The 25638-nt window shown below is 49.8% G+C and overlaps 1 protein-coding gene across 4 annotated transcripts in view; it reads right to left on the bottom strand.

Annotated features, from left to right (window-relative positions):
- MAPKAP1 (MAPK associated protein 1) overlaps positions 1 to 25638 on the bottom strand; it is a 123377-nt gene that overhangs the window by 35799 nt on the left and 61940 nt on the right. For 2 of the 4 annotated variants that reach the window (XM_078865588.1, XM_078865591.1), the window contains 3 exons: positions 22972 to 23148; positions 19282 to 19394; positions 690 to 797 (listed from right to left, as the gene is read on the bottom strand). In XM_078865588.1, coding sequence (XP_078721714.1) covers positions 690 to 797; positions 19282 to 19394; positions 22972 to 23148 — 398 coding nt within the window. The remainder of the gene's footprint in view (positions 1 to 689; positions 798 to 19281; positions 19395 to 22971; positions 23149 to 25638) is intronic. The other 2 variants (XM_078865590.1, XM_078865589.1) reach the window with 2 other exon arrangements.

The raw sequence follows: 25638 nt of genomic DNA, 5'->3' as shown, positions 1-25638 counted from the left end.
AGTGGCAGACGCACCGCCCGCTCTCTCCACGCTGCCAACTCGCTGCCTTTTAGCTTCCCGACGTTCGTGGACGCCGCTGCTCTGCCTCCTGTTGTTGTTGCTGGAGGACGTGTTCCCCGAGTGATGGCTGACAGGTAGGCATGCGACGAGGCACCCTCCCTGGTGACTCAATTGTGAAGATTTGGGGTGGCAATTCGATTCCAGGTTGGCTATTATTTTCGTCTCACTGGCAAATATTGTCAATATTTGTGTTCATTTGTACAGTTTTGTTAGCATATTATACCATTAGCCCATCATTTGCATATCACCTACATAGAATAATAAATAATGGATTCTTGCACGCCAACGATACGACGAGCATACAAATCCAATTTAATTGACGAATCGACCAATCGCTGCACACCCAGAAGGAGATCCGCAGTGTCCTCCTCCACCGTCGTTTCACCGCCCCGACTCTCCGCTCCTCACAGAGATCTCCCCCTATTCACTGGGACGCACTGCCCGAAATATGCGTCGAAGAAATGTCGTGCATCCGAAATTCCTACTCTCAGACAAATCAACCGAGTGGCTGAAATCATCTCCGGGGTGAATCTCTGAACAGTTGCTCTTCATAGGCCACATGAAGGAACGGCGCTGCACGCCACGCTGCACGCGACGCTGGCGGCGTGTGACGACGTGTGGTGACTCACTGTTTTCGCGCACGAGACAGAACTCCATGCTGTTCTGGGACTCGAGGCTGCTGTCGAGGTCCACGGCCACGTTGGGTGCACTCTGCTTCTCCAGCCGATACTGAGGCCCTGCACAGGGCACACGCACGCACACACGCACACACACACACACACACCATGCGTTGGTTTAATACTATAGGCTTTCGCGACCGATATCCATAATAGAGGTTTTTTGGGTTAGATCGCGGAAATATAAATGTGTCGTTAAAACCCGCCACCACCCTACACAGCCAATTAGTAAGGTTTGTCACGTAAACAAAACATGCAATTCGTTACTAGTACAGCACACCGGTGTGCTGGAGAGTAAACCCACTACATTTCCACTTCGAGTACGACTATAAGCCAGTAATTACAACCAGCATCATCAGGCGACAGCCAGATTGTCAGTCTTAGAGGGATAAATGTGATGTTGTCACTTGTGAGCCAATCAGGTGCGCACAAAGACAAAGATCCCCCGTATAGCCTTTAACAGACTGTTGGGGCAAGTGCTGTTAGCGAGCACCTATGTAGGCCGGAACGGTACACGAGGGTGTGAGTGGCCAACACCACGCCCCGACCGCCTTTGTCTACCCAGTACTCATTTGAGGCCGAGTTGACCTAGGGGATGCCCAGGACCGGTTTAGATAATCGTCACCGGTGTTGGTTGCGAGCGAGAAACGAACTCGGACTGCAGGGATTCATAGCGCAGCGTGCCAACCACAACACGACCACTCCCCAAATGCACGCACGCACGCCGAAAGAGTTTCCCCCGCAGTGCGGCGGCGATCCCACAATGAGCAACAAAGACAAAGATCCCCTGTACAGCCTTCGTCGTCACAATCTTATCCAGCTCCCGCTCAATTCACCGCTCCATCTCCGCGGTGGTCCTCAACCCAGGCGCCGTTTCCGCCTTCGGCTGGCACTCCGTTGTTATTCTCGCCCCCACTGGTTATTATCACCTCCCCCTCCCTTCCCAGTTACGCGTGCCCCTTCATCGCCCACGTGCTCCTCCGAACGGCGCCTTTAACGTGCAGACGGCTTCTCATACATGTGGGTCCTGTTTCTGTCTCTCGGTGCGATTCCAAGCGTGCATCCACTCCTCCACGTTTGTTTGTGCACTTCTGAGCTCAAAGCAGCCCACCGATAGGTTGTTAATAATTTGTCGGTGCTCCACTGGCAGTGGTGAACAAGTGCAAGTAACATAAAACTTGCATTTGTCAATAATACTGTGGGCCTTAAAAGTAAACATAATATACCACATACAAGAGGCGGCTGATTATTGAAGGGTGTTTCTGTTACTCAATAGCTACTATTGGGCAACTATTCACATGCCAAATTAAACAATTTGTGTATTTCTCATCAGGCCGAATGGTGCAATGTGGAGCTTCCAACTGTAATTGTCCACAGTCTCTCTTCTGGCGTTCTTTATCACGGGCTATTAAGAAGTCCCATTGCCCGAAACGTCACCTATATTATATTTTTCCTCTGCGGGCCACGGTGTTATTGATGAACGTGTTGAGTTTGTTTGTTAACAGGTTATATATGTTTGAAAGAAAATTGCATTCATGGATTCTCACAAACATCACGCCTCCCCCCACGATCCTTAGGGATCCATGGGGCATTTCTAATGTGTAGGCTTTCATGACCCTGACTTTTTGGGGTTTGGTTCCGCAAGTCAAATGTGTTTTTGTACACTTCCCCCACCCCCGCTCACATCCAACAAATAAAGTTGCCACGTGAAGAAACGTGCCAACTTATTAGTGACTCAGCAGCACCACCAGAAATCTGATATATCTGGCATCTGCCTGATGTTGCTGGTTGTAACTACCAGGGAAACGTCTGTAAACCCAATGTTGCGGATCGCTCTCCCCCACACGCCCGGTGGGTGCTGCTGAAAGCCGTAATACATTGGCACGTTTGTTCATGGCGTGACACATTTATTCCTTGGCTGCGTCGGGTGGAGGAGGGTGTACGACACACATTTTGCTTCTTGCGCGGCGATCTCACCCAAATATCAATTACGATCCATAAGTGTGTGGGGGGGGGGTGGATGTTTGTATTTGCACTCGTTCCGTGCATGTTCTTGCGTACGTGTCAGTGCACGAGTTTGTGTGGCCAAATCGCGTAATGTTGCTTTCCAATAAACGAAAAAGACTCTTCAGTTTTCAAATTGACGTGAGGATTCTGCTAATGTTTGCAGACTGCTATGCCAGACAGACCAGTAGAGGGCACTGGTTCTCCTTGGAAAATAAAATCCACTGGAGATAAAAAAATAATGCATATATAGTGGGTCCACGAAGACAAGATAATGCGGTACTTTATAACTCCAAGCCATAACATGGTAAATTATTAATTCTTCCAAGATCATTAGCAGATTTAGCAAGCAAACATTTGACTGCAAATGAAAAGCATATTTTTTTTTCAAGAAGGATGGAGGGCCAGTTGAAACGAATTATTCGCCGAACAAGACGCTCAAGCGAAAATCATTTCCGACAGCTATAACAAAAAAAAAAATGTACACAATTCCGCCGAATGTAATAATTGGCCTGTTAATGGCCGCGCCACCCCTGAGAAGGAGGGCGAGGCGTTTAGCGGCGCCTCGCACCACCACGGCCGAGCATTAGGCAAATGGACGGCTCGCGCAATCGATGGCAAAATAAATGGAACCAAGCCCCGTTGGTCCACGCACGGCCGCGCATCATTTACCCTCCGTGGCTTCCGCAACGATCGCGCGTGTGCGCGCGCGCGATAGATTAATAATCCTAACACAAATACTCCCAAGTAAACCGATAATAGTTTGTTAGCAAACGACATACGGCGGTGCGCCCAGGTCGCTTAGCGGAAGATCCGTATGTCGGTGGTTCGGTCGGCCCATCAACCCCCCCGGGGTCGACAGATGAATACCACTCTGTGGGTGAAGTCAACGGTGGTTGTCCTTTCGATAAACTCGCCCCTGCCATAGGAAAGTAGAAATTCCACCACTGGCTCAGCAATGGAAACAGGGGATGACCACTGCTTCAGTGCTCATAAGAAATAACCTTAGTTTACGTGTACACATCAAAACCAGAATGCCTTTTGTGCATACGATTGTACATATATTAATGCGCGTGTGTGTATATACTTGACGGCTCAGAATAAAATGAGCACCTGGTGTGGTGTGTAAACATCACCACAGGACAAAGGTGGCCGGGCGTGGTGCTGGCTACCCACCCCTTCGCTAACTGCACTTTCCCCAGCGGTCTGTTAAAGACTTTCTGGGGGTTCTTTGTCTCCGTTTATGTACTTGTGTGCGTATGTATTCGGAACAGGAACTGAAAGAGTTTTTGAGTGTATGGGTGTGCGTGTCTGCACGAACACACACACTTGGGGTACACGCATACGGTATTCCGGTTTGTCACGCGCATATGTTGAGTGCATGCACACGTGTGTGTGCGCACCCACGGACTCCTCAGCCTCAAAACGAGTACCTGGTGCGACGTGTGAACACCGCTACTCGAGAGACAAAGGTGGCCGCGCGTGGTGCTGGCCACCCACCCCACCTCACGTGCCGTGCCACCCTTCATTGGGTGCTACTCGCTAACAGCACTTGCTCCTACAGTATGTTAAGGCGACACGAGGGATCTTTGTTGTCTTTGTATACCACAGTATACACTTGTGCATCTGTATTTGAAACAGGAACTGAAAAAGCTCCCAGCACGGGGAGCGAAAAGCGGTCGGCGTTATATCCTTTATAGCAAAAAAAATCCAGTGCCTCCATAGCTAATATGCACACTGGGTTAAGGCTGTAAACTCATCTAGTTTAATTCCAACTCCGTGGTAGTAGACATTCCACATTCCTATGGTGGGGGCCAAGTGTTTCCAAAGGATCAACAACCCCAGTGGAATGTCTCAGTCCTGGACTTAGGCGATGGGAGTCGGCGCAGGATTCTCACCACGCGCAACCGTAAACACCTACACGCGGTGGGACTTGGTTCGTGAAAATTCCACCCCTTGCTGTTGGTCTTGTAAGAGGGCTACACGTTCCAAAAGTGCTCACGTGCAAGTCCGCGTGCGGAGCAAAAGCGCGCGTGCACGTCGCGCCGGCCGCGCGCCATCCGCGCAGAGGGGAGCGCACGTCGCGCCGCGTCGCGCCGGCAGGAAGGGGCTCTTGACCCCCCGACCGCCCGCAGACGCTCGGTCCGCGCAGCCGTGAATCGATAGCCCTCCCAGCGCCGGCAACACCCCGGCGGCCGATCAATACTCATCTAAATGTAAATGCGGAAAGATCCCTCACCCGGCTGCTATCTCTAACGCTGGGGGTGCCCTCTCTCTCCCTCCGCCGGCCGGCGCGCGCGCTTATCTCCCCGACACTAGCGCGCATGGCAAAATTACTTTCTGGCACAGCGTTTCCCCGATAGCCAGATAAACGGCGACACTCCACCGCTGGGAAATACATCTCCCCTAATACACTCCCCCGCGCGTAGGCAGAATTCCGATGGTGGAGGAAAAAATAAGAAAAAATTAGGCGTAAATTTAGATGCCCTAAACGTAATTACTTAGGCCCAAGCCTGTTGCTGCCAGACGAGTTAAGGCAGCGCATTAACTCTGTTAACCCTGTAATGCAGGACCAGCCTTGAGTTGTTTTGCGGGCTTGGATTCCCAGGTAACCACCATTAAATTTGATGTTTTTGGACAAAACTCCAAGTTGATGTAATGCGAGCAGAGAATTCAAATTGCATGATGTGAGACGGGTTAGATCTGACCATCTCAGCAAAATTATTATAATGATGACGGTGGTGATGACCACCATTGATGATGGTGGTGGTGATGATATCGATGCCCTCGCAGCAAACAGCTTTGCCGATTGAGCTACAACCCTGGCCTTTGATCTAGAAATAAACAACGCTAATCCAATTAACACCAAAGTTGTATACACAATCAATAACTCGATGGTGGTGGGGGGAAAAAAAATTTAGCTGGAATAATTTAAACGGGACAATTTTCCAAACGCTGTTAAAACCCACGCACGATCGTCTCCAAGTGAGGCACACGAGGCGAGATGAATAATTCGTCGCCACAGTCACGAATCCATTTTACAATGACGTTAACTTTGCGTTTGGGAAAAGCTCTCTTGTTCTTGAGTAATACGCGGAGATGTACATTGAAAGCTTGGGAGTCTCGTTCGTACGTGAAAATAAACGGCGATGTTTTTTGTTCGTGTGTTGGGGGTCTTACTATTATATAAAATTGTTAAATATCCAGATTTTTTTTTTATTGAGGGAATCAGCTTTGAAACAGTGACGAAGTGACAAAAATAATTACCAAATAAATCTGTGATATTTTAAAGAAAATTTCTTCTTCTGAGAGGCTTTTTCCACGCTACAAGTCACCTAATTAATTTGCACGCTAATTGACAGACGTGCATTTGATGTGTGATGTGTAAAACAAAATGATTCAATTGATGTAAATTCCTCGTAAAGACTTAACTCTTAATTAGCAACCCTTGGAGAAGAATATAATCTTTGATCAACTTAATGCCAATGTGGTTTTATATTAATATAATTTTATATTCACACAACCAAAAATACAGAAATAACATTGCATTCATTTTGACGGCCCACGTCATTTGAGCGCACTAGCCGATAAACTGCAACAGGCACGACTGTTAAAATACAAAACAGGAAATTAGGAGTGGAATGGTGACAGAGTGGTTATCACACGGCGCACTATGAAACTATAAAATGGGTTTCATTCCTGGCCACAGCTAACATCCATCGCGAGTGATATAAACCACATTATTTATTTTACTAGGCAAGGCTTACTGAGCTAGACAACTCTTTTTCAGAAGCAACCTGGCCACAATTGATAGCTCCACGAAGTGGCTTATCATCATCTGGACATTACATTTATAGCCGCCAACTACTCTCAAACGAACGTTGACCCAGAAAAAAATCTATGTGACGACAAGGAGAAAATGCAAACTCCAAATATACAAGTGTCAGGATTGAACCCAGGACCCCCTGTATATCAGGCGAGGCAGTTAACATCTCACCACCGCGGGTCCAAGGCTCACCACCTCGCACTGACCAATGTGGTCAAGGATGGTCAAACAAACCACCATGACTGGCACTGGCATGGCGAGAGGAGGCCCTCATCCGTGCTGTACTGGCTGCATACATAAAGCGCTGCAAAATTTGTACATTCATTAGAAAGTAACACTGCTTGCCCAACCGAGCGTTGGGTGGTGTTCAATCTCTGCGACCCTGAGCCAGCGGTAAACATTCCACATTCCTATGGCTTGGCAAGGAACACTCACCACATAAACAACCACCTTTAACTTCCTGGAGGGGAGTGATGGCATACTGATGAGCGCACTGCACTAGCAACCAGTAACCTGAGGAGTGCGATTTTCCCAGCCACAGTTGACATCACCAGTGGCGAGTGATATTTGAACCAATGCTGCCCCACCTCCCCCTTGCACAAACCAGCAGAGTGAAATATCCCCGTAACCAACACGACACACAGGGAGTTCTTTCTTCCAGCGGTCAACTGACAAAAAGCTGTAAATGAAATTATTATGATTATTAACTTTCATCAAAGCGGTACTTATTTTAATCAACGTTGGTACGAACGTGGTCCGAGTTCACGACGCCACTGTGCAGACTTGCGTTGTCCTCAACAGAAGGTGGTAACAACAAGCGGGCTTTGCTGGTCTTTGTGCAAGATATTCAATGTTCTTCCCCCATGTGTGCGATTTCTTGGGGAACTCTGGTATCCTCGCATTTTATAAAAAGGTGAAAAAAAATGTGCAAGGCTCTCCTGATAAAAACGACCCTGGACTCCGCGAAGCTTCCTCGGGTAAACAAATTATCGTCATTCCCCGCGCACGTTTCAGTGACCTTTGGTTAATACGGCGCAAGACCGGGCGTCTTGAAGACGACCTGAAAAAAAAACTATTTACTCAAACGCCTCTGTGTAGTTCACGAAGTGTGCGACAAATAAAAGCTCAAAGCACTGCCGTAAAAAAAGAAAACAGCCGCTGGAAACAAACGGGAACCTTTTAAGGCCCTTGTGGAAATTTTACCGACAGGCCAAGCATTCGTAACCTTTTGCAACAAAAAAAAATATATATATATCTCCATTGGACACAAGCGGTGGACCACTGCCTGGATGCCGATTATGTTTAGACTGGAAGCTACCCGTGGCTGTTAATTCCCAAGTGCGAAGCAGCGCTCTGATGGAAGCGCCGCTCGCACACGAAGGCCAGAGCAGCGCTCTATCCCCGATTACCATTCAGGGTGCAATGCCGGTGCTGTGCGACCGAGATTGCAAGCGGAGGCCATTCCCGCAGCAACGCCGATGTCGCGGAAGTTCTTTTAAACTGCGATGAAATGTGCCGTGCCAGACACGGCTGCTGCAGCTGCTGCTGCTGCTGTTGTTGTTTGTTAGTTTGTTGTCCTGCCCCCACACCTCCAATTAGCACGGTGCGAAAGAAGCTCCGCAAAGATACAGGAGCCCGGCATCGGGGTTTCTGGTCATCGGTGCCGGCAAAAGCAGAAAAACCGTTTACAATGCCAGTGCACGCACAATGCGTGCGCACACAAGGGGGGGATGTCGGTCTAAACATCGTAGGACTACTACTACAGCGTAGCATTTCGCAGTTGTGCTGCATATCTCCGTGGGGTGTTTTCAGGTTGTGCCGCGCGCGTTGACGCACGCGAGCTCCTCCATTCTGTTCCCGAAGAACCGTCTGAGACGTCACCCCTAACTACGCACCCAACCCAAAAACACATTGCAGATATTTATTTACACGTCCCTGTTAAAAGTAAAAAAAAAAAGTCCAACGATCTCCCCTATACAAGGCATCAGTGTTAAAAAGCAGCAGTGTTGCTCATCTCTGTTGGTGGTTCTGTGGCAAAGGGGGGGGGGGGGTCAGTCTCCCCACACAGCAACCACTGTGGACTTATTTTATCGACGGCAAAGGTAAGGCAGGTGAAGCCGCCCCCACCGCCCCCCGTCCCTCCCGGCCGGGTTGTTCGTGCGACTCCTTGGGAAACGAATTCACCCATCGGTGACGAAGGGGGCCCTTGCGGTGGCTCGGCCACCGCACCGCAGCGAGCCGACGCGGCCGCTGCCGCCGCTGCGACGACCGCACAGCCCGGCGGCGCAACGCCTTTGCCATAGCGACGACCCGCGCCCTCACCCCGCACACATTAGCCTCCCCCCCTCATTCCGCGACGCCACTTGCCGCTGCCCACGTCAGTACCCGTAGCCTCTTCAGCCGACCGTCTTGACTCATGGGCTGAGAAGGGTTCACTGAGAGCGAGCGAGCGAGCGTGGGGAGATTGCTGCGCCGACTCCCATCGCCCGTCTAAGTCCAGGACTGCGACATTCCTCTTCTTGTATGCCTTTAATACTTCTGCCACAGGGGTTGTTGACCCTTTGGACAGACTTGGTTCCCACCAGAGGAATGTGGAATTTGTACTAAATTGGATGACTTCACAGCGTTAACCCAGTGTGTATATTAGCATGGAGACACTGGCTGTTTTTGCTTTAAAAAAAAAATACTACTGCATTTCTAACCACTTTGTGGGACATTTTAATTCCTGTTTATCGTCACAAAAATGTATTTCCCACTTCATGAAGTGAAACCATGGCAACGGTATTTACGAAGCGATTGTAATTGATTGATACAATTTACTTGCGGGTATTTTCTAAGTGGTGGAGAGGCAGTGCAGTGGTTAGCACACTGCGCCACTAACGCGGCGACCTAAATCCCATTTTCTGGCCATTTTGCCAACGTCAGTTGCGAGTGGACACCCGAAACGGTCCTGGTCTCAATGTCCCTTAACCCCCTCCCCCTCTTCATCATCCCGCATGAACCAGCTTGATGAAGTACGGTTACACGTCTCCCGTGACAGACACGGCATGGTCGATGCCTTCGCTTGTACAGTGGGTTGACGAGCATTCGTAAAATATCGACGGTTTACTGTTGAAGTTACCCAAGGATGTCTGGGGCCAGGCGACACTTTAGCACTCGACCCACAATACGAAGGTGGTGAATTGAGATGTCTGGTGTGGATGACTACAGCACTTATACATCCACTCACTCGGAAGGTATACAAATCCATTTCAATGGTCCTCATGCGACATCCCAAACATGGCACCCCCTGGGTTTTGGCACTCGTCCTCAAAGAACACCGGTGGAACCATCAACCGCATCAAAACATCCATGACAAGCCCACGTGCACATCTCCTCCGTGAGCCACGGCGGTACAAACGTGGCCATGCAAAACCAAACTGTGGATCGTGAGCCGCTGCAGTTTGCGGCTCATCCAACACAGGAGGAGGAACGGCAACCATATACCAAGTCTCTCCTGAAGTCCTCTTGCGGCTGGCAGACATCGGCATAAGTATCTTCTTCAGCACATCGCTGCCATCACACCATGCAAGGCTAGAATAGAATTGGCCTTTGGCTATAATCGCCTCGACCACCCGTAATAGCCCCCCCCCCTATCTCATCAGTTCTCGGAAGCCAAGCAGGTTTGAGAGCCTGGATAGTACATGGAACGGGGTGACCATCATGCACGCCAGGGTGTCAAAGGCGGCTGTGGAGCTGTGCTACGTTCTGGCCAGCAGCAAAATCCACTGCGTACCGTTCCAACGCTGCCTATGGACCCCCCTCCCTCCCCCACCACCTTCACCGAGCCGTGCCGACCAGCGTGGTGAAGTATGAACAAATAACTCAACCATGGGCAGGACCTCATCCAGCAGTGGAGTGACAAAAGGGTCTATGCGCCTGTACATGGCTATCACCTTCCGACACTCATTCGATTTGCAAAAAAAAGACGACACGTTGATAACGGACGCTCATTTCCGGAGGAGGAGGAGGAGAAGAGCGCACTCAGACGACACGGGCGCACGTACACACGCAGAGCCGACGTGCCCCGTACGTCGAGTTTGCACCGTTGGCCCTTTCTCCATATTAGGGGACCGCATTACCTGTGCGACGGACTCTGGCAAACGCAGGCATGGCCAGGGATAAAATGTAACCGCGGTGCATTTATTTTCCAGGCCCGCAGCCAAAACATACGGCCGTCTTACAAACGCCGCTGCGCATTCCCAGCCGGAGCGATTACAGCGAAACCGTCTCCGTGGGCCGCATTCGAGGCGGCGATACCGCGGTCTCCCTCTCTCTCCGTTAGAGCCATGGTCGGAACTTTTAGACTCGCCGTGGGGGGGGGGGGGGGGGGAAGGTCGCGGGAGATCAAATATTTGCGTGGAGGGTCGACTCGGCCCCATCGACGTTATCATCCGGCCGTCTTGATAGAGAACCGAGCGATGCTTTTGAGTGAAGTCAACAGGAGTCTTGTTTTGCGAGGCGACTGCCTGCTCCCCACCCGCCCGCCCCACCGTGGCAATGTGGGATTTCCACCGCCGGCTCCGTGATCGCATTAGAGGAATAGAGGCGGCCGCCGCGATGCAAATCCATGAGCCAGCAGAGCATAAATTGCCCCAACTTAAGGCAGCAAAAACTTTATGGAGTCGTACAGATTTATTTACGTGGCTAATAAGTGGAAATCGTTTGATAACCCACTTATTTCAAGTGGTTGTCAAATAGTTCACTGTTATTGGCCTTCAAAGAAATTGGAAGCACTAATGGTTGTGCCACCACCTCAGGTGGTACCTGCAAATGAAATATCTGCTCTGGACTAATGGACCACAACTGCTCGATCGAGCAGGGAGGCACGCTTTGGCTTTGCGCTCACACGATGCAGTACTCAAAGGCAGGTGGCACAGAACTTGTTCCGATGACTTCATCGTATCGGGGGGGGGGGGGGGTGTGGGGGTGTTGATGGTCACAGTTAATATTTCCACTGCCGTGCTACCAAAGAAAAACAAAGACCGACAATGTACGCACGGTCCCCGTGTGTTAAGTGTTCAATCTGACCCGGCGCGCGCAAGCGGACAACGCGGGGCCGACGCTGGCATTTGGGCGAGTTTCACAATTCGCCGTGTCTTGCCCGGTGAGCCTCCCCACACCCCTCGCTGACGTCCAGCTCCCACGAGCACAAGGGTTTGAAGTGCGCAGTGGAGAGAGACGCGTGGGGAGGACATTCAACTTTGGTGGGACGTAAACATTTCCTGTCACCAAAACGACACTCTTTGCTCTCCCAAGCCCCATTCCCACCAATTGCAGGATCCAATAACGTCTGCCAACGCCACGGTTCGTGTCCATATACCTACTCTAATCACCCAGGAATGTCTGTCCTTAACGCTCGTGACATCACTTGACATCGACCAGCCCCCCTCATTAATATTCATAAGCAGGTGACGTCCTCCAAATGGTCCCCCCCCCACCCCTCCTCATTAATAATCATCATGAGCGGGAGACGTCACTAAATATGGAGTACTCACCTCCCCCTCACTAATAATCATGAGCAGGTGACGTCACTCCATATCGAACAGCCCCCCTCATTAATAATCATTATAAGGTGACGTCCTCCAAAGGGACACCCCCCGCCCATTCATAATAATTAGCGGGTGACGTCACTCCACATGGGGGGGCGAGGCGCCTCTTCCCCCCTCCTCGGCGTCAACTTACAACCCTCACTACATAGACAGCACCCTCACGTCACGCGATCTCCGTGACGCTATTGAGACACAGAAGTAAAAAGGACGTCGTGATGAACAAGGGATTATAACCTTAAAATGAAATAGGTCTGTGTCACCGCAGCCTTACAAATTGCACACGAATTGATGCAATTAATATCACGTCGCGGTCTGCTTTTCGCTTGCAAGTTTAAAATGTACTGCAATACACCCGTCCTAGGACAAGTAAAAGGCTAGTACATATATATACATACATAGGTCACGTATTGTCCTAGATAACAGCCCTTAGTCAATCCACTGCTGGATGATGGCATTCCCACCACACCCGTGTCAGTCGTGGGGTTATCTATCTAACACTATATTCCATATAACCCTTAAATGTACAGAGTGCTGACGTGGTATTTTTTTTTTTAATAGTCGGTGCTGCCTCAACCACGGACTTTGTGCACGCGTGTGTGCATTTGCAGGGATGCGATGATTGGCAGACTGCACTAACGTCTCAACGATCCAAAACCGCCGCTTGCAAGGTCAGCACCGTTTGTCAAAGTATAAACGCGTACACACGAAGCTCTTGCCAAGTTTACGAGAAGTCACCCTGTGTACTTTTGTGCGTGCGCACGCCTTGTGTGTACATGCACGGGGAGCAGTGGCACCAGCGATCCGCGCACTGCGATACGACCGCTACGCGCTTCGTCCGGTTCGTCGCCGCGATACACAACGCTGTCAGAAACTGGGATCTGAACCGAGGTTGAGCCTCCCGACAAGATGAATCCGGCCTCGGCAGCACCGACTTTGAGAACACGACCGACCACGTGGCCCCACTCCACCCCCGTCACACTGGCCCGCGCATACAACTTGCTCCAGCAGTGCAAACCAGCTACAAGAGAGGCATCCCTGGTCTTTGCGAGCACGAGTGAGCGTGCGCGCGCTCGCTCGCATGTCAGTACATGCGTGTTTTCCCAATCACAAATCGCGTCCAAGCCATTAGCTGCCCACATATCGTTTAGAAAAATATAAACATAACAGCGGCATAGGGGTTCCCCCCCCCCCCCCGCTGCTTTTATTGACATAGCTTGAGTAATACGAATGCTAACGTGCGTCTGCGCTCCCTGGATGGGCTCACGTTTCAGCCGCCACCTTTGCCCGACCTCTTACAAAACTATAACAACAGGAGCGTGTTGTCTCAAGGAGCACAGGACTAAGCTTAAAGCCAGACGATCATTCCATCATTAACAGCCGTAAAATAGCGAGCCTCGGTATTTTTTTTTCTCCAAACACCGTCTTTTCTGTTCAACCGGCTACGTCAATAAACGCAAAAAAAAATAACCGCCCGTGCTAGAGTTACGTGCATATTTTTTCAAAACCAACATGTGGGTCGCTAACGGGTTGGGAAGCGAGAATGCGAATGGGAAGACGCACGCATGAGCTCCACGAGCTCGAACGAGCGCTGGGGCAGCGTCCAAAACTGACTGCCATTGTAAAAGAACCGATTCGAATCGACGAGCCAACGCGACGTTGCGCATCTTTGCGGCAGGCGATTCGTTGAATGGCGGAGGAGGGAACGTTCACCCCACCTCGCTGTGGACACCGACCCCCTCTAAACCGAAACGCGGCACACACCAGAAGCCAGGTCCTTATTACGGAAGATGCAGTGTAATGGTCTTTGCACTAATTGGCTTTGTGCGCTGCGCCAAACTCCTGCCCACTCGCAGCACATTAAATTGACGCGCCACAAGCACTTGCGTGAGCGAAGAATAAATTACCTTAATGTATCGCTCACGCACGCACACCATACATCACCTCCCCCCCCTACAAATGTATCAAAATGTAAATCTTAATTTTCTTAAACAAGCCATTTATACTCATTATCCGAGCGTATAACAGTTGCTCACTCGGCCAAATTTAACAAACCGCTAGTTGTTTTTGGTTGCGGAAAGTCAACAGCGGCTGTCCTGTCGAAGGACTAGACCCAGCATGGGCTTGTGGGACTTGTTACCATCGGCAATGGGATGCCAATGGGCACAAGCTGCACACATTAGTGCCCAGAGACAAGCTAACATCCATGTGTCCACGTAATAATAATAATAATAAATAAAATGACGTTGGCATGCCACCCTTCATCAAGACTCATTCAATAGATTGGCCTTGCTCGGCTTGTTAGGCGAGGAAATACAATAAGCTTCAAGGGTCTAACACGGGTAGGACTTGAGATTCCAAGCGGGCAACTTACGACGGGTCACCTGACGACATGACCTTCCAGCTGCGAATTCTTTAATTGGAACACGAAACCAGGCCGTCAGCTGGGGCACCCTGCCAATCACCCAAATTACATCCGGCTCGAAGGCTTAAAAAAAAAGGCTCCCAAGGTGGAACAAATTAGACAAAGCCCTCTTGCAGGTGAGTCCATCAACCACGGAGCACAAATGCTCTTCTGGACAAGAACTCTACCCTATCCCTTCTCTACCCAGGAGTCTACTACGCCCCTCTGTCTTTCCTAAAATATATATAAATAAAGACATCTATTTTTTTCCCTGGTCACATTCGTCTATGTCTCTGTTCAGCGTCTTGAGCTGTGGTCACATTTATATTCTCCATAAATCCAAAACGTACTGTATTGGCAGAAGGCATGGCAGCCTCATGACGAATTTATTAAAATACCGAGGTAAATCAATTGAGCTTCCATTCTATATTTAACCAGGTGAGGGATTATTGACAAAAATTACTCCTCTACCGAGCAAGCCATGTAGAGTGTGGTTGGAGCGATCGATTCCGAGTTGAAGAACATCACGAGTTCAAATCCTAGCCAGGGGTGATTTTCAGCTCACCACTTCTCCATGATCATGAAATTAAGTAGCAATAGGTGAAAGTGAGGAAGTTGATGTCCTTCGAAAAAAAAAACTGTCGATGTCACAGAAATGAAGTTTCATTGAAGCTATTCCACATAATGCAAGGTGGCCAGGAGAATAATGGATTATTGAGTATCTGTACAGCGTTTTGAGGATCAGTCCCCTCATTAGTTTGTTTCTGGTTTCATTTTTGGCACGCGTAAAAAAAACCCATTGGGAAATAAATGCTAATTATTTATGGGGAGCTGGTTCCACAATAGAAACCTGGTTACGGCAAAAAAGCATTAACAACCTAAAAAGGACTGTGCGTGGACAAGTTCCGAATGGCAAGTTCGTGCATCAACACATCACGGTACAACCAGCAGAGAATACAACAAAGGCTGGTAGGACACATTACGTACAGAAAAATATTGGGTGAAAAACAGCAGAGGTTGGTAATATTGTAAAAAAGAAAAAGCGTTTATAACTTAAAGTCTGCAAAGCAGAGTTGCCGACTGCAGGTAAACGTGAAAGGAATTCTGAGGTACAAAAGTGATTTCCAGTAGACGACAAGGATGGGGAGGTTTTGATCCCAAAAACAATTCTCGGTTTTTCCAGAGATTAGGAGGCCACCATACAGAAGGAATTTAAACAGAGTTTGGTTCTCACATTCGTACGTACGCATGTGCATACGTGGATTTATCTGGGTAGGGGAGAGCGCGATAGCGTAGCGATTATTTCACTGCGCTACCAACCCGGCGACATGGATTAAATTACCGCTCACGGCCAAACACCAGTGACGATTATCTGAACCGGTCCTGGGCCTCCCCGAAGTTGACTCGGCCTCAAATGAGTACCTGGTGCGATGTGTAAACATCGCCACTGGCGTAGTGTTCACCACCGACCCTGTTGTGTGCCGTGCCGACCTTCATATGGTGCTAGCTAACGGCACTTGCCCCAACAGTCTGTTAAGGCGAAACGGGAGATCTTTGTCTTTTGTTTTTTTATCTGGGTACTCACTTTCTCCTCACACCAAATACTCGTAAATATATTTGGACAAATATTCCACTGAAGGTACCTCCTGAAAACGTGTCTTGAGACTCATTGGGCATTTCCAGAATAAAATAACGTCAGCTATTGTTGGGCATCTCTTTTCTAGTCAAGGAGCATAAACCATCGTCACGCAAATTCTGGTCATCCTCGCAGCACTGGCTTTTGGCTAACCATCGAACAAAGACGGTGACCGCATCATGCACTTTCAGATGCGCTTCTGCAGCCGTCTGGGATGCAAATTCTTTCCGATATGAGCAAGCAACTGGAGAAATGCTTTGAATTTTCGATTGACAAACGCATTTCTTTAGAATGCTTATTGTGTTTGGTTTGTTGTCCTTCTCCCGCACCTCCTCCGATTAGCACGGTTGGCTACGTACGGTGCAAAAGAAGTTCAACGTACATACTTAAGAGGTTCAATCTCACTCCAACGCCACAAAATTCACGGGATGACAGCGGTTGTGCACACAGATTGCATCTACGTCGAGGCAGTGTGGGTGGATGATGCTGAAACAGAGCAGACAATGTCCACCTGTTTCACCAGCTCTATCTACCTGCATAGGATAAAAAGGGATGTTGTTTTCCAGATTATTTATTCTCACAAGCACGAATTTATTTGACATAATCAGCAATAAATACGGAGAATTATTAACGAAAGACACGTAATGACCTTTAAACATTCCCGCTCAAGCTGAATCTAAAAAAACCCCGCAGTTTCGTAAGAAAATTGTCGTTAAAATTGCTCGCAATTTTCAGATTTCGAGAGAAGGGCAAATAAAAGGGCACAGCTGTACATGACAGATCACAGCATTACATAACATTGACTTTATGAGTCGTCAATGCACCTCATAATTATTTGTGGATGGGTTTTGAAGTAAAACAAAAAAAATGCAGTGATTATTTTCAATAAATCTGTACTTCCAAAAATAGAAAAACTCGGGAAAACAACATCACTCCAGACATTAAATGCAACCACCCACAATGCTGAAACTCTACGAGCGACCGCTTCACATGACACCACCGTTGGAATTCCTTTGATACGCTCCAATGGGGGTTGACTCAGCCCATCATCCTTCCAGAGTTGATACAACGCATACCACTTTGTGGGTACGTCAACAGCGGTCGTCCTATGGATATACTCGCCCCCACCATAGGAACGTGGAATTTCTAGCACTGGCTCAGAGTTATGAGAGAGGAGCACCTCCGCAATGTTCATTTGAGCAGAAAGTCACTTTGATTTTCGATTTAAGAATTTCGTGACTGCAGGGATTCATCTTCTTGGTTCTTTCGGTAAAGTCGCGTAGAAGGGAAATAATAAAATAATAAAAATCAAACATTATAAAATAAAAATTCTCACGACGTTTCGGCCACAACACAAGCAGCCGTCCTCAGGTGAAGAAACAGAGCTGTCTGAAAGACAGCGTCCGAATGAACACCGCCAAGCTTGGCAGCGTATATTTAAGCTGGGTTGGGGGGAGGAGAGTGCCTTGACAAAGGAGTTTACATATCAACAGCGGAATTAAGCACAAATTACGATTAAAGTTTCCCTCCCTTTATTACTGTAATCCTACATAATACACGAGCATAATATGACTTTGACCCCCCCCACCACCTACACATTCCACAAGGAGTGACTAATCCCATATCTGCATTTTCCATCAATATGCTTAATTCCGCTGTTGATATGTAAACTTTGTCAAGGCGCTCTCCTCCTCCGACACAGCTTAAATATACGCTGCCAAGCTTGGCGGTGTTCATTGGGACGCTGTCTTTCCGACAGCTCTGTTTCTTCACCTGAGGACGGCTGCTTGTGTTGTGGCCGAAACGTCGTGAGAATTTTTATTTTATTATTATTTATTATTTCCCTTCTACGTGACTTTACCGAAAGAACCAAGAAGAAGTCACTTTGACTTGACTTTGGGCGGAACTACGGACGGGCGTGGCGAGGACACAATGTGGCCCGGGAGGTTGAATTTGCATCCTTCACAATGCAAGTAGAGGACTTTAATATATAAAAAAACCCATATAAATGCAGTATATCCAACATTCCGCTCTACAGAGAGGGTGGTTAATGAGCCTACGTGCCCTCTGTATGTTGAACCTCTTTCGCACCGTATATAATCAACCGGTGATAATCGGTGGTGCGGAGGAAGGACAACAAACTAAACGCAAAAAAAACTGTTCTAAAGAAATGAGTTTTCAATATAAATTTCAAAGTGCATAGCCCCCAGTGGCTTCCTAATATTCGAAGGAAGAACATTTCGGACGGTCGCAGCGATGCGGCAACCGTATTTGTTCAATGGCTCGTCAAAAGCCGCTGCGAGGATGACCGAAGTTTGCGTGAAGGTTTATGCTCCTTGACGAGATCAGTGAGGGACTGTGGTTCATCTGTGGTAAGCACTTTGTGTGTAATGAGCGCGACCTTATACTGGTAGGAACCTCCTGGTTACACCAACCCACAGGGGAGTATTGTGTCCGTCCGTCGTGCAGGGAGGGGCTGGGTGGGGAGGGGAGGGTGAGGAGGGGCTAGGTGGGGAGGGGAGGGTGGGAAGGGGCTGGGTGGGGAGGGTGGGGGGTGGGAAGGGGCTGGTCACCCCGTGGTGCCCTTATAAAACTCAACGTTTAACCTACTCACGCCGGCTTGTGCCCGCCCTCACAGTCGGCCATATTTGCGGAATACACCAGGCCGCCGTTGACCCTGGCCATTAACCGAGCAACCCAACGTTCCTACCAGCTCCCTCCGCAGGAATGTGTTAATGTATTTGGAAACCAATGCAGCTCAGCGAACACTGAATGGACACGGTCGGATCTTAAAGTACCCGTCAACGGCACATGCCAGAGAATTTTGTACACGCTGCGGCCTGGCAATGTTTTGGCCACCCGTCGCGCAGAGAATCGAGTTGCAACAATGCAGCCTCGTCGATACGATGCTACACGCCACCGTGTTGGTTACGTCACGACTCAATAGCGGCCGAATGTTTCGTAGAGCCCTGGTGTTAAAGGTGCTGGACCCGACTCTCAAAACTACGTTCGACAAAGGAGGGCAATTCGAGCGGACGCCGTAAGACTGGGCGGCGGTTCTGCGGATGGCGGTGGCGTCGACTCACCCGTCCAGGCCGAGCTTCCCTTGCGTTTCTTCATGGACTTCTGCAGGATCTCCCGCATCGACACGTTGAGGTTATCCACTTGGATGAGAGAGAACCCACTGTGGGGTACATTGCTGCACGTGCATCGTTCGCAAACCAGTAGGGGGGGGGGCAGTGAGACGGAAAGACGGAGGTTAGATGTTCGATGGTAAGTCTGGAAGTGACAAAACAAAAGGGGGAAATTTAGTTTGGTGTTTAAAGGCCTTCAATGAAATACCCTTCCAGTATCTTACACACCACGAGGTGTGACGAATAGCAAGCATACATTCACATCCACAGGCAGGGCTGGAGCAGCACACCAACGTCATCATGTGCACGTAAAACACGCCTGCTCTGCAGGATGCAGTGCAGCTAGTAGGCTTCGAATACGAATGCAGGTTTTTTTGTTCGTGTTATCCCCTTCTACAAGCACTTGTGTGTGCGTGTTTGCTCCAAGCACATAACAAGCTAATCAGCTGTGCAACTTAAGACAGCGCTGTGGATGGTTCTGTAAGGTTAACCCTTTATATGCAAGAGAGGTCCTTTGAAGGTCTGTAATGTCAAATTTCATTTTCAGAATGTCATGTTTGCTTCACTAAGCAATACAATATAATTCACATGGATTCTAAATGTGGCCACAATTAGGCAAGCGTCTGAAATGGAAACAAACGCTCCCGCGGAGGTCACGACACACAAGTCGCGTGCCCCCGACGTATAAACGAGCGGGACGAGAACGATGCGCATGTCGGAAAGAAAATACTTTTTAGCGGGCAGTTCTAACGCCGAAACAAAAGTGGCCCGTGTTCCATTCCAGCCGAATCGCACGCCGCCAAGGGCAGCCGCATTTCACTTGCGTGTCAAAAGGTCCACGATAAGTTACGTGCACAGCAAGAAGACTTTAAAGCAACGGCAGCAGAAAAACAACAACAATAAAACACAAGCAAAATATAAATAAACACGCGGGTGTCGGGAGGCCAACAACAATCTGCTGCAGGCGGCCAAAGTGGTGACCGATCTCTGGCACGGAGCCCCGGCGTAATGCGCTCCCTGCTCGGAGGCCGTAATCCAATTCTTTTCGCCTCCGCGGGAGCCCAAAACCTGGTTCCTGGTCCCTCGGGATGGGCATTCATTTGTAGCCGTCGCAGGGCCGCGTGCCTGGCCCACGGTGTGCGTCACAACGCGGTCACCTTTGCCCGGCTGATTAAACCAGGGAGGAGCTCGGCCATAACGCACCTCTCTTTCCATATTTTTTAGATTTTTGTTGATTTTTTTTTTATCCCGCCCCCCCCCACCACCCACCCACACTGGAATATATTAAAAACCAAGCGGCGTTGCCGTGGTCTGTGGTTAACAGTTCCAATTTCGGTGGCGGGGGCGACTCAGCCACATCACAATTGTCACTGACAAAACGAGCGGTGCCTTGTGGAAAGACGAGTGACCTCCCTCATCCTTAAAAGGTGGTTTAACCCCCTGCCATACGAATGGGGAATTTCCACCGCTAGCTCAGAGCACCAATGGGTGGTGGGGGATGAGCGCTGCTGCCCCATGCTCGTCCGAGCGAGTACTTTGACCTTGACGGTGTGAGCAACACTGAAATGGGAAACGCAGAGATCGCACAGAGCGCGCTGCAGGGCTGTGCATATTCTCCAGTGTGGAACATAACCACAGCGAACGGCAGAAGTCTGCCAATACTATTGTCCGAGAGTTCCAGCAGCAATACGACTGCTCGTGCAATCATATCGGTCTGTAATATGCCAACTAAATAAAATAGAGAATCCTTTGTTTGCCAGTTTGGAATGAATGCATTCAACATATTTTTATACAGTGAACACACGTCGCTTTAAATGGTGAAATGAAGATTTAAAACAAAAATTATATTTACCTTGAGCGTATTACGCATCAATGTTGCACGTTCCAAGAAAAATGAGAAAGTAGAATTGTAGATTTCCCAAGATCACAAGTAAAAAAAAAAACACACGCGAGCACGCACACACCGATACACACGCCTGGAGTTCAATAGTTTAAGAGTCAAGAAGTAAAAATGAATAGGGGGCCATGAGTAGTATGTGAATGCGCGAATGAGTGACGGCCTGTCACAACAGAGACGGCTGAATGAGCTTGTGTCGACCTTGGAAGCAAGAGATTTGTTAACTCCGGAATTAAGAAGAATGACCAGGGAAGGAGCCGGAGCAGCGCGGGAATGGTGATGAGATGGTACAGTTAAACGCGGCGACACAGACACCGACCGCTTGGGTTTTTGGGACGAATCTGATCTCAGCGAAAGCTGCGCCGGGTTGTCTCCCCCCCCCTGCGCCCCCCCAAAGCCGCTTTTTGTAATCCCACGAGCATGTTGCTCATCCGTTCATGAACATCTACAGCTCACTGTCAATCCACTGCTGGATGAGGGCCCCGCCCACACCGTGCATGTAGCTGGGAGGTTACTTCAACATACGTCACCATGCTGGTCGGTGTAGGTTGGTAAAAGGCAGGGAGGGAGTATAAATGTGGGGAACGTAGAAGTAGAGCACAACAATTTATTTCGCCGTACTGCTCACCAGAAGCCCTGCAGGCTATAATACCCGTTATGCATTGTGGTCGCTCTTCCAAGCACATATCCAGACTCAACCCCGCTCAGCTTCCGTGACTGAACGAGATTGGAAGCGTGCCGTTTGATTTGGCCATTAACATGTTGCTTATTGCGTCACTTTAACTTTGCCTTTGCGCCAAACTTTGGCAGATGTGCTCCATATCAGTTTCACAACCAGCGGCATTTTCCTACGAACATCCTCTGAGAGCAACACTGTGGAATTAGCCACAGCAGCATAGCTCCTGCAGCTTGCTCTGCATCTGCTTCACTGCTGTTTGGGCCATGATAACATCTTGATCTTGCCCTGCAGAGGTCACCCTCTAACAGAACCAAATGCGGTGTGTAAGTGTGTGTGTGTGGACATACGAGTATGTTGATGCATGCGTGTTGTGCGCGACTTTGCAAGCATCTTTGTATTTGTGTACGAGTGCGTGGGTGTGTGGGTGTGTGTGTGGCCTCAAGGTACACCTATCACGGCACAAGAGCTGAGGTGACGTCACTACCACTTAGTGGTGAATGGCGGTTGCGGGGGAAGCGGTAGTGAAGTGGTCAGCATGCTGCACTACAAACCGCAATGGGCCAACATCATTAGGTCAATTCAGTCTTAAATGAATACCTGGTGCGGCGTGTAAAATATCAAGCACTGGGAAGACACGAGTGGCCGCGTGTGGTGCTGGCCACCCAACACCCTCATGTGTCGGGCTGGCTTTCATATAGGTGCTCGCTAACAGCAGTTACCACAAGAGTCTGTTAAAGGCTATACAGGAGTCTTTGAGTATAAGCGTGTTTGTGCGTGCGTGTGAATGTGTGTGAGCATGGGGATCAGTTTTGTAGCAGCTAGCGCTGTGCCACGAACCCGGAGACCCGAGTTCGAATCCTACTCACGGCCAACGCCGGCGATGATTATCTGAGCCGGTCCTGGGCCTCCCCCCAAAGTCGACTCGGCCTCAAATGAGTACCTGGTGCGGTGTGTAAACAATCGGCTCTGGGGAGACAACGGCGGCCGGGCAGGGGTGAGCGTGACCACGTGTGTGAATGCGCCTGATACAAGTGCACGTGGCGGACCACCGGGCACGCGGACGTACATTTTGACGAAGAGTGACTGCTTGTTCGCTTGCTCGAGCGCCGTATACTTCTCCACCAGCGCTAGCGTGTTGAAGCCAAACTTGTGGATCGGCTCGGTGGCGTCGAGCGGCGGAAAGTCGGCGTCCACCTCCCCATCGTCCTCGGCGATGTGCAGGCAGTAGGTCTCCATGCTATTTCTGACGGGCACGCCACACACAGACGCGCGCGCACAAGAACACACGCCACCGTTCAGCACTGTACACGGATCGTTAGGAAAGGGGGGCACACAGCGGTTAGCGAGCACGGACTAAGACCGGCACGCTACGCGAGCGCGTGCTTGGACTCATACAAAGCTCCCCCCCACCCTGTATAGCCCTTACAAACTTTTGGGGCAAGTGCTGTAAAGCACAGCACCCTATGAAGGCTGGCACGGCACACGAGGGGGTGGGGGGGCAGCACCACAATGGACCGCCTTTGTCTCCCCAGTGGTGATGTTTTAAACATCGCACCAGGTACTTATTCGAGGTGGAGTCGACCTAGGAGGCCCAGCACCAGTTCAGATAACCGTCACTGGTGTTGGTGGCAGTGACCGGGAATCCAACTCGGGTCGCCGGGTTCGTGGCGCAGCGCGATAGCCGCTACACAACCCCTATCCATTCGCATGCACACAAAAATATCCCCCGTGTAGCCTCAACAGACTGTTGGGGCAAATACTGTTAGCGAGCACCTATGAAGGCCAGCACGGCACACGAGGGGGTGGGTGGCCAGCACCACACCCGGCCACCTTTGTCTCCCAAACGGCGATGTTTACACACCACACCGGGTGCTTATTTGAAGCCGAGTCGATCTAGGGGAGGCCCAGGACCGGTTCAAATAATCGTCACTGGTGTTGGCCGTGAGCAGGAATCGATCCCGGGTCACCAGGTTCGTAGCGCAGCACACTAACCACTACACCACCGCTCCCCACATTAGGTCTACGTGGAATGGAGGAGTCTCAATGGCTACTAGTAGGTCTCGGGAGAGATAATATTTATGGGTTAACATAAGCGGGTTAACAAACAAAACAGCTTAACAAAAACACGAACACGCCGGCACAAGGAAATCCTTCAGTGGTGGCAATGTTTACGCACACCACCGGGTGCCTGTTGAGGCTGGGTCACCTATTACAGGTCCGGAGAGTGCTTGCCATTGATGCACATGGCTGGGAATCGAACCCAGGTTTGCTTTCAAAGCAGTGCAGGGCGCAAACCGCAGCACTGGCTTCTCACGAGAGAGTGCGAGCGCGCGTGCACCACGTGGCAGAGGGCTGCGACCATCACTAACAAGCGCGATTTGTTTTGTTTAGGAAACTTCACAGTGCTCCACTCTATATTTATACCTTTTAATTTTCAATGGATGTCTCCCAGATCACCCGCTTGAGATCTTCTGTTTCAGTTGGCTCCCATTCTGGCTCCCAAGAAAGGAATTCATTGACAAGGGAGACCAGAGTGACGAGCCCAAGGAAACGTGGACATCTCCTCCATGCTTAAACTCTACATGTTTAAACTCGAAAGTGCTAGCCTCCTTTGGTGGCCCCTAGATAGAAGTGGTAATTCCATATAACTATGACGGGAACCTGCGTTATCTGCAGAGAAACACTTGATACAAACGTCACGTTATCATACATAATTTTAAAAAAATCCTTTGTGCCGAGTTTTATTTGCTTAAAGCGGCATTAGGAAACTTCTGTTTCAAAGCTGTGTAAAATGATCAATAGAACGGGTAAGTGACTGCATTAGTCATTAAGAGCTGCTTGGCTGCTATCTGCAAGGCCACCCATCATGGAAAGAGAACGCAAGTGTCTGCCGCAAGAGCAGCTGCCAGGGGTATGAGCACACGCAGGGTCACACACACATGCACACACGCACACACAGATCCCCCGAATAGCCTTCAACAGATTGTTGGGACAAGTGCTATTAGCGAGTAGCACCTATGAAGGCCGGAATGGTACATGAGGGGGTGGGTGCCCAGCACCATGCCCGACCGCCTTTGTCTCCCCAGTGACGATGTTTACACATCGCACAAGGTACTCGTTTGAGGCCGAGTCGACGTAGGGAAGGCCCAGGACCGGTTTAGATAATAGTCACCGATGTCGACCGCTACACTACCGCTCCCCACAGACACACGCACGCACGAACGCGCACACCCAAATTCCACCAAACTGATGGTAAACTATTTACTTGGTGCTGCTATGTTGGCAGTGGTGCACAAGCACAAATAATAAACACCACACATTCATCAATGACAGTGCCGTGAAAGGAAAACTATATAATGGGGGAACATTTTGGGCAACAGCTCGCTCTTGTTAATCGCACATGTGCTATAGCAAAGGACCAGTGGCCAAATTGTCTCCGATTAAATATTTTCGTTCTTTCTTTTCACGGCAGCAACCAGTGGTAGTGCTGCCTTTTCCTGCGACAAGACGCGCGGCATGCCCAGACAGCAGCGCAACATTTGGCGGCTGCACAAATCTGCTCACGGCTTCATCAGCGCCCAATCTCGCCGGGTGGCGCGGCGGCCGGAGCGCAACCTGGGTGGGGACTAACGCGGGGGGGGGGTGGGGCCACCACGCAACCGCGTAGCAGGGAAGCCGCTTTTGCATGGTGACCATATCGGTTGGGGATCGCCGGGTGTTGCGCAGTGGCAAC

Source organism: Lampetra fluviatilis, chromosome 20, assembly GCF_964198595.1.
Source record: "Lampetra fluviatilis chromosome 20, kcLamFluv1.1, whole genome shotgun sequence".
Classification (NCBI taxonomy): domain Eukaryota; kingdom Metazoa; phylum Chordata; class Hyperoartia; order Petromyzontiformes; family Petromyzontidae; genus Lampetra; species Lampetra fluviatilis.
This window is presented reverse-complemented; position numbering and strand designations above follow the sequence as displayed.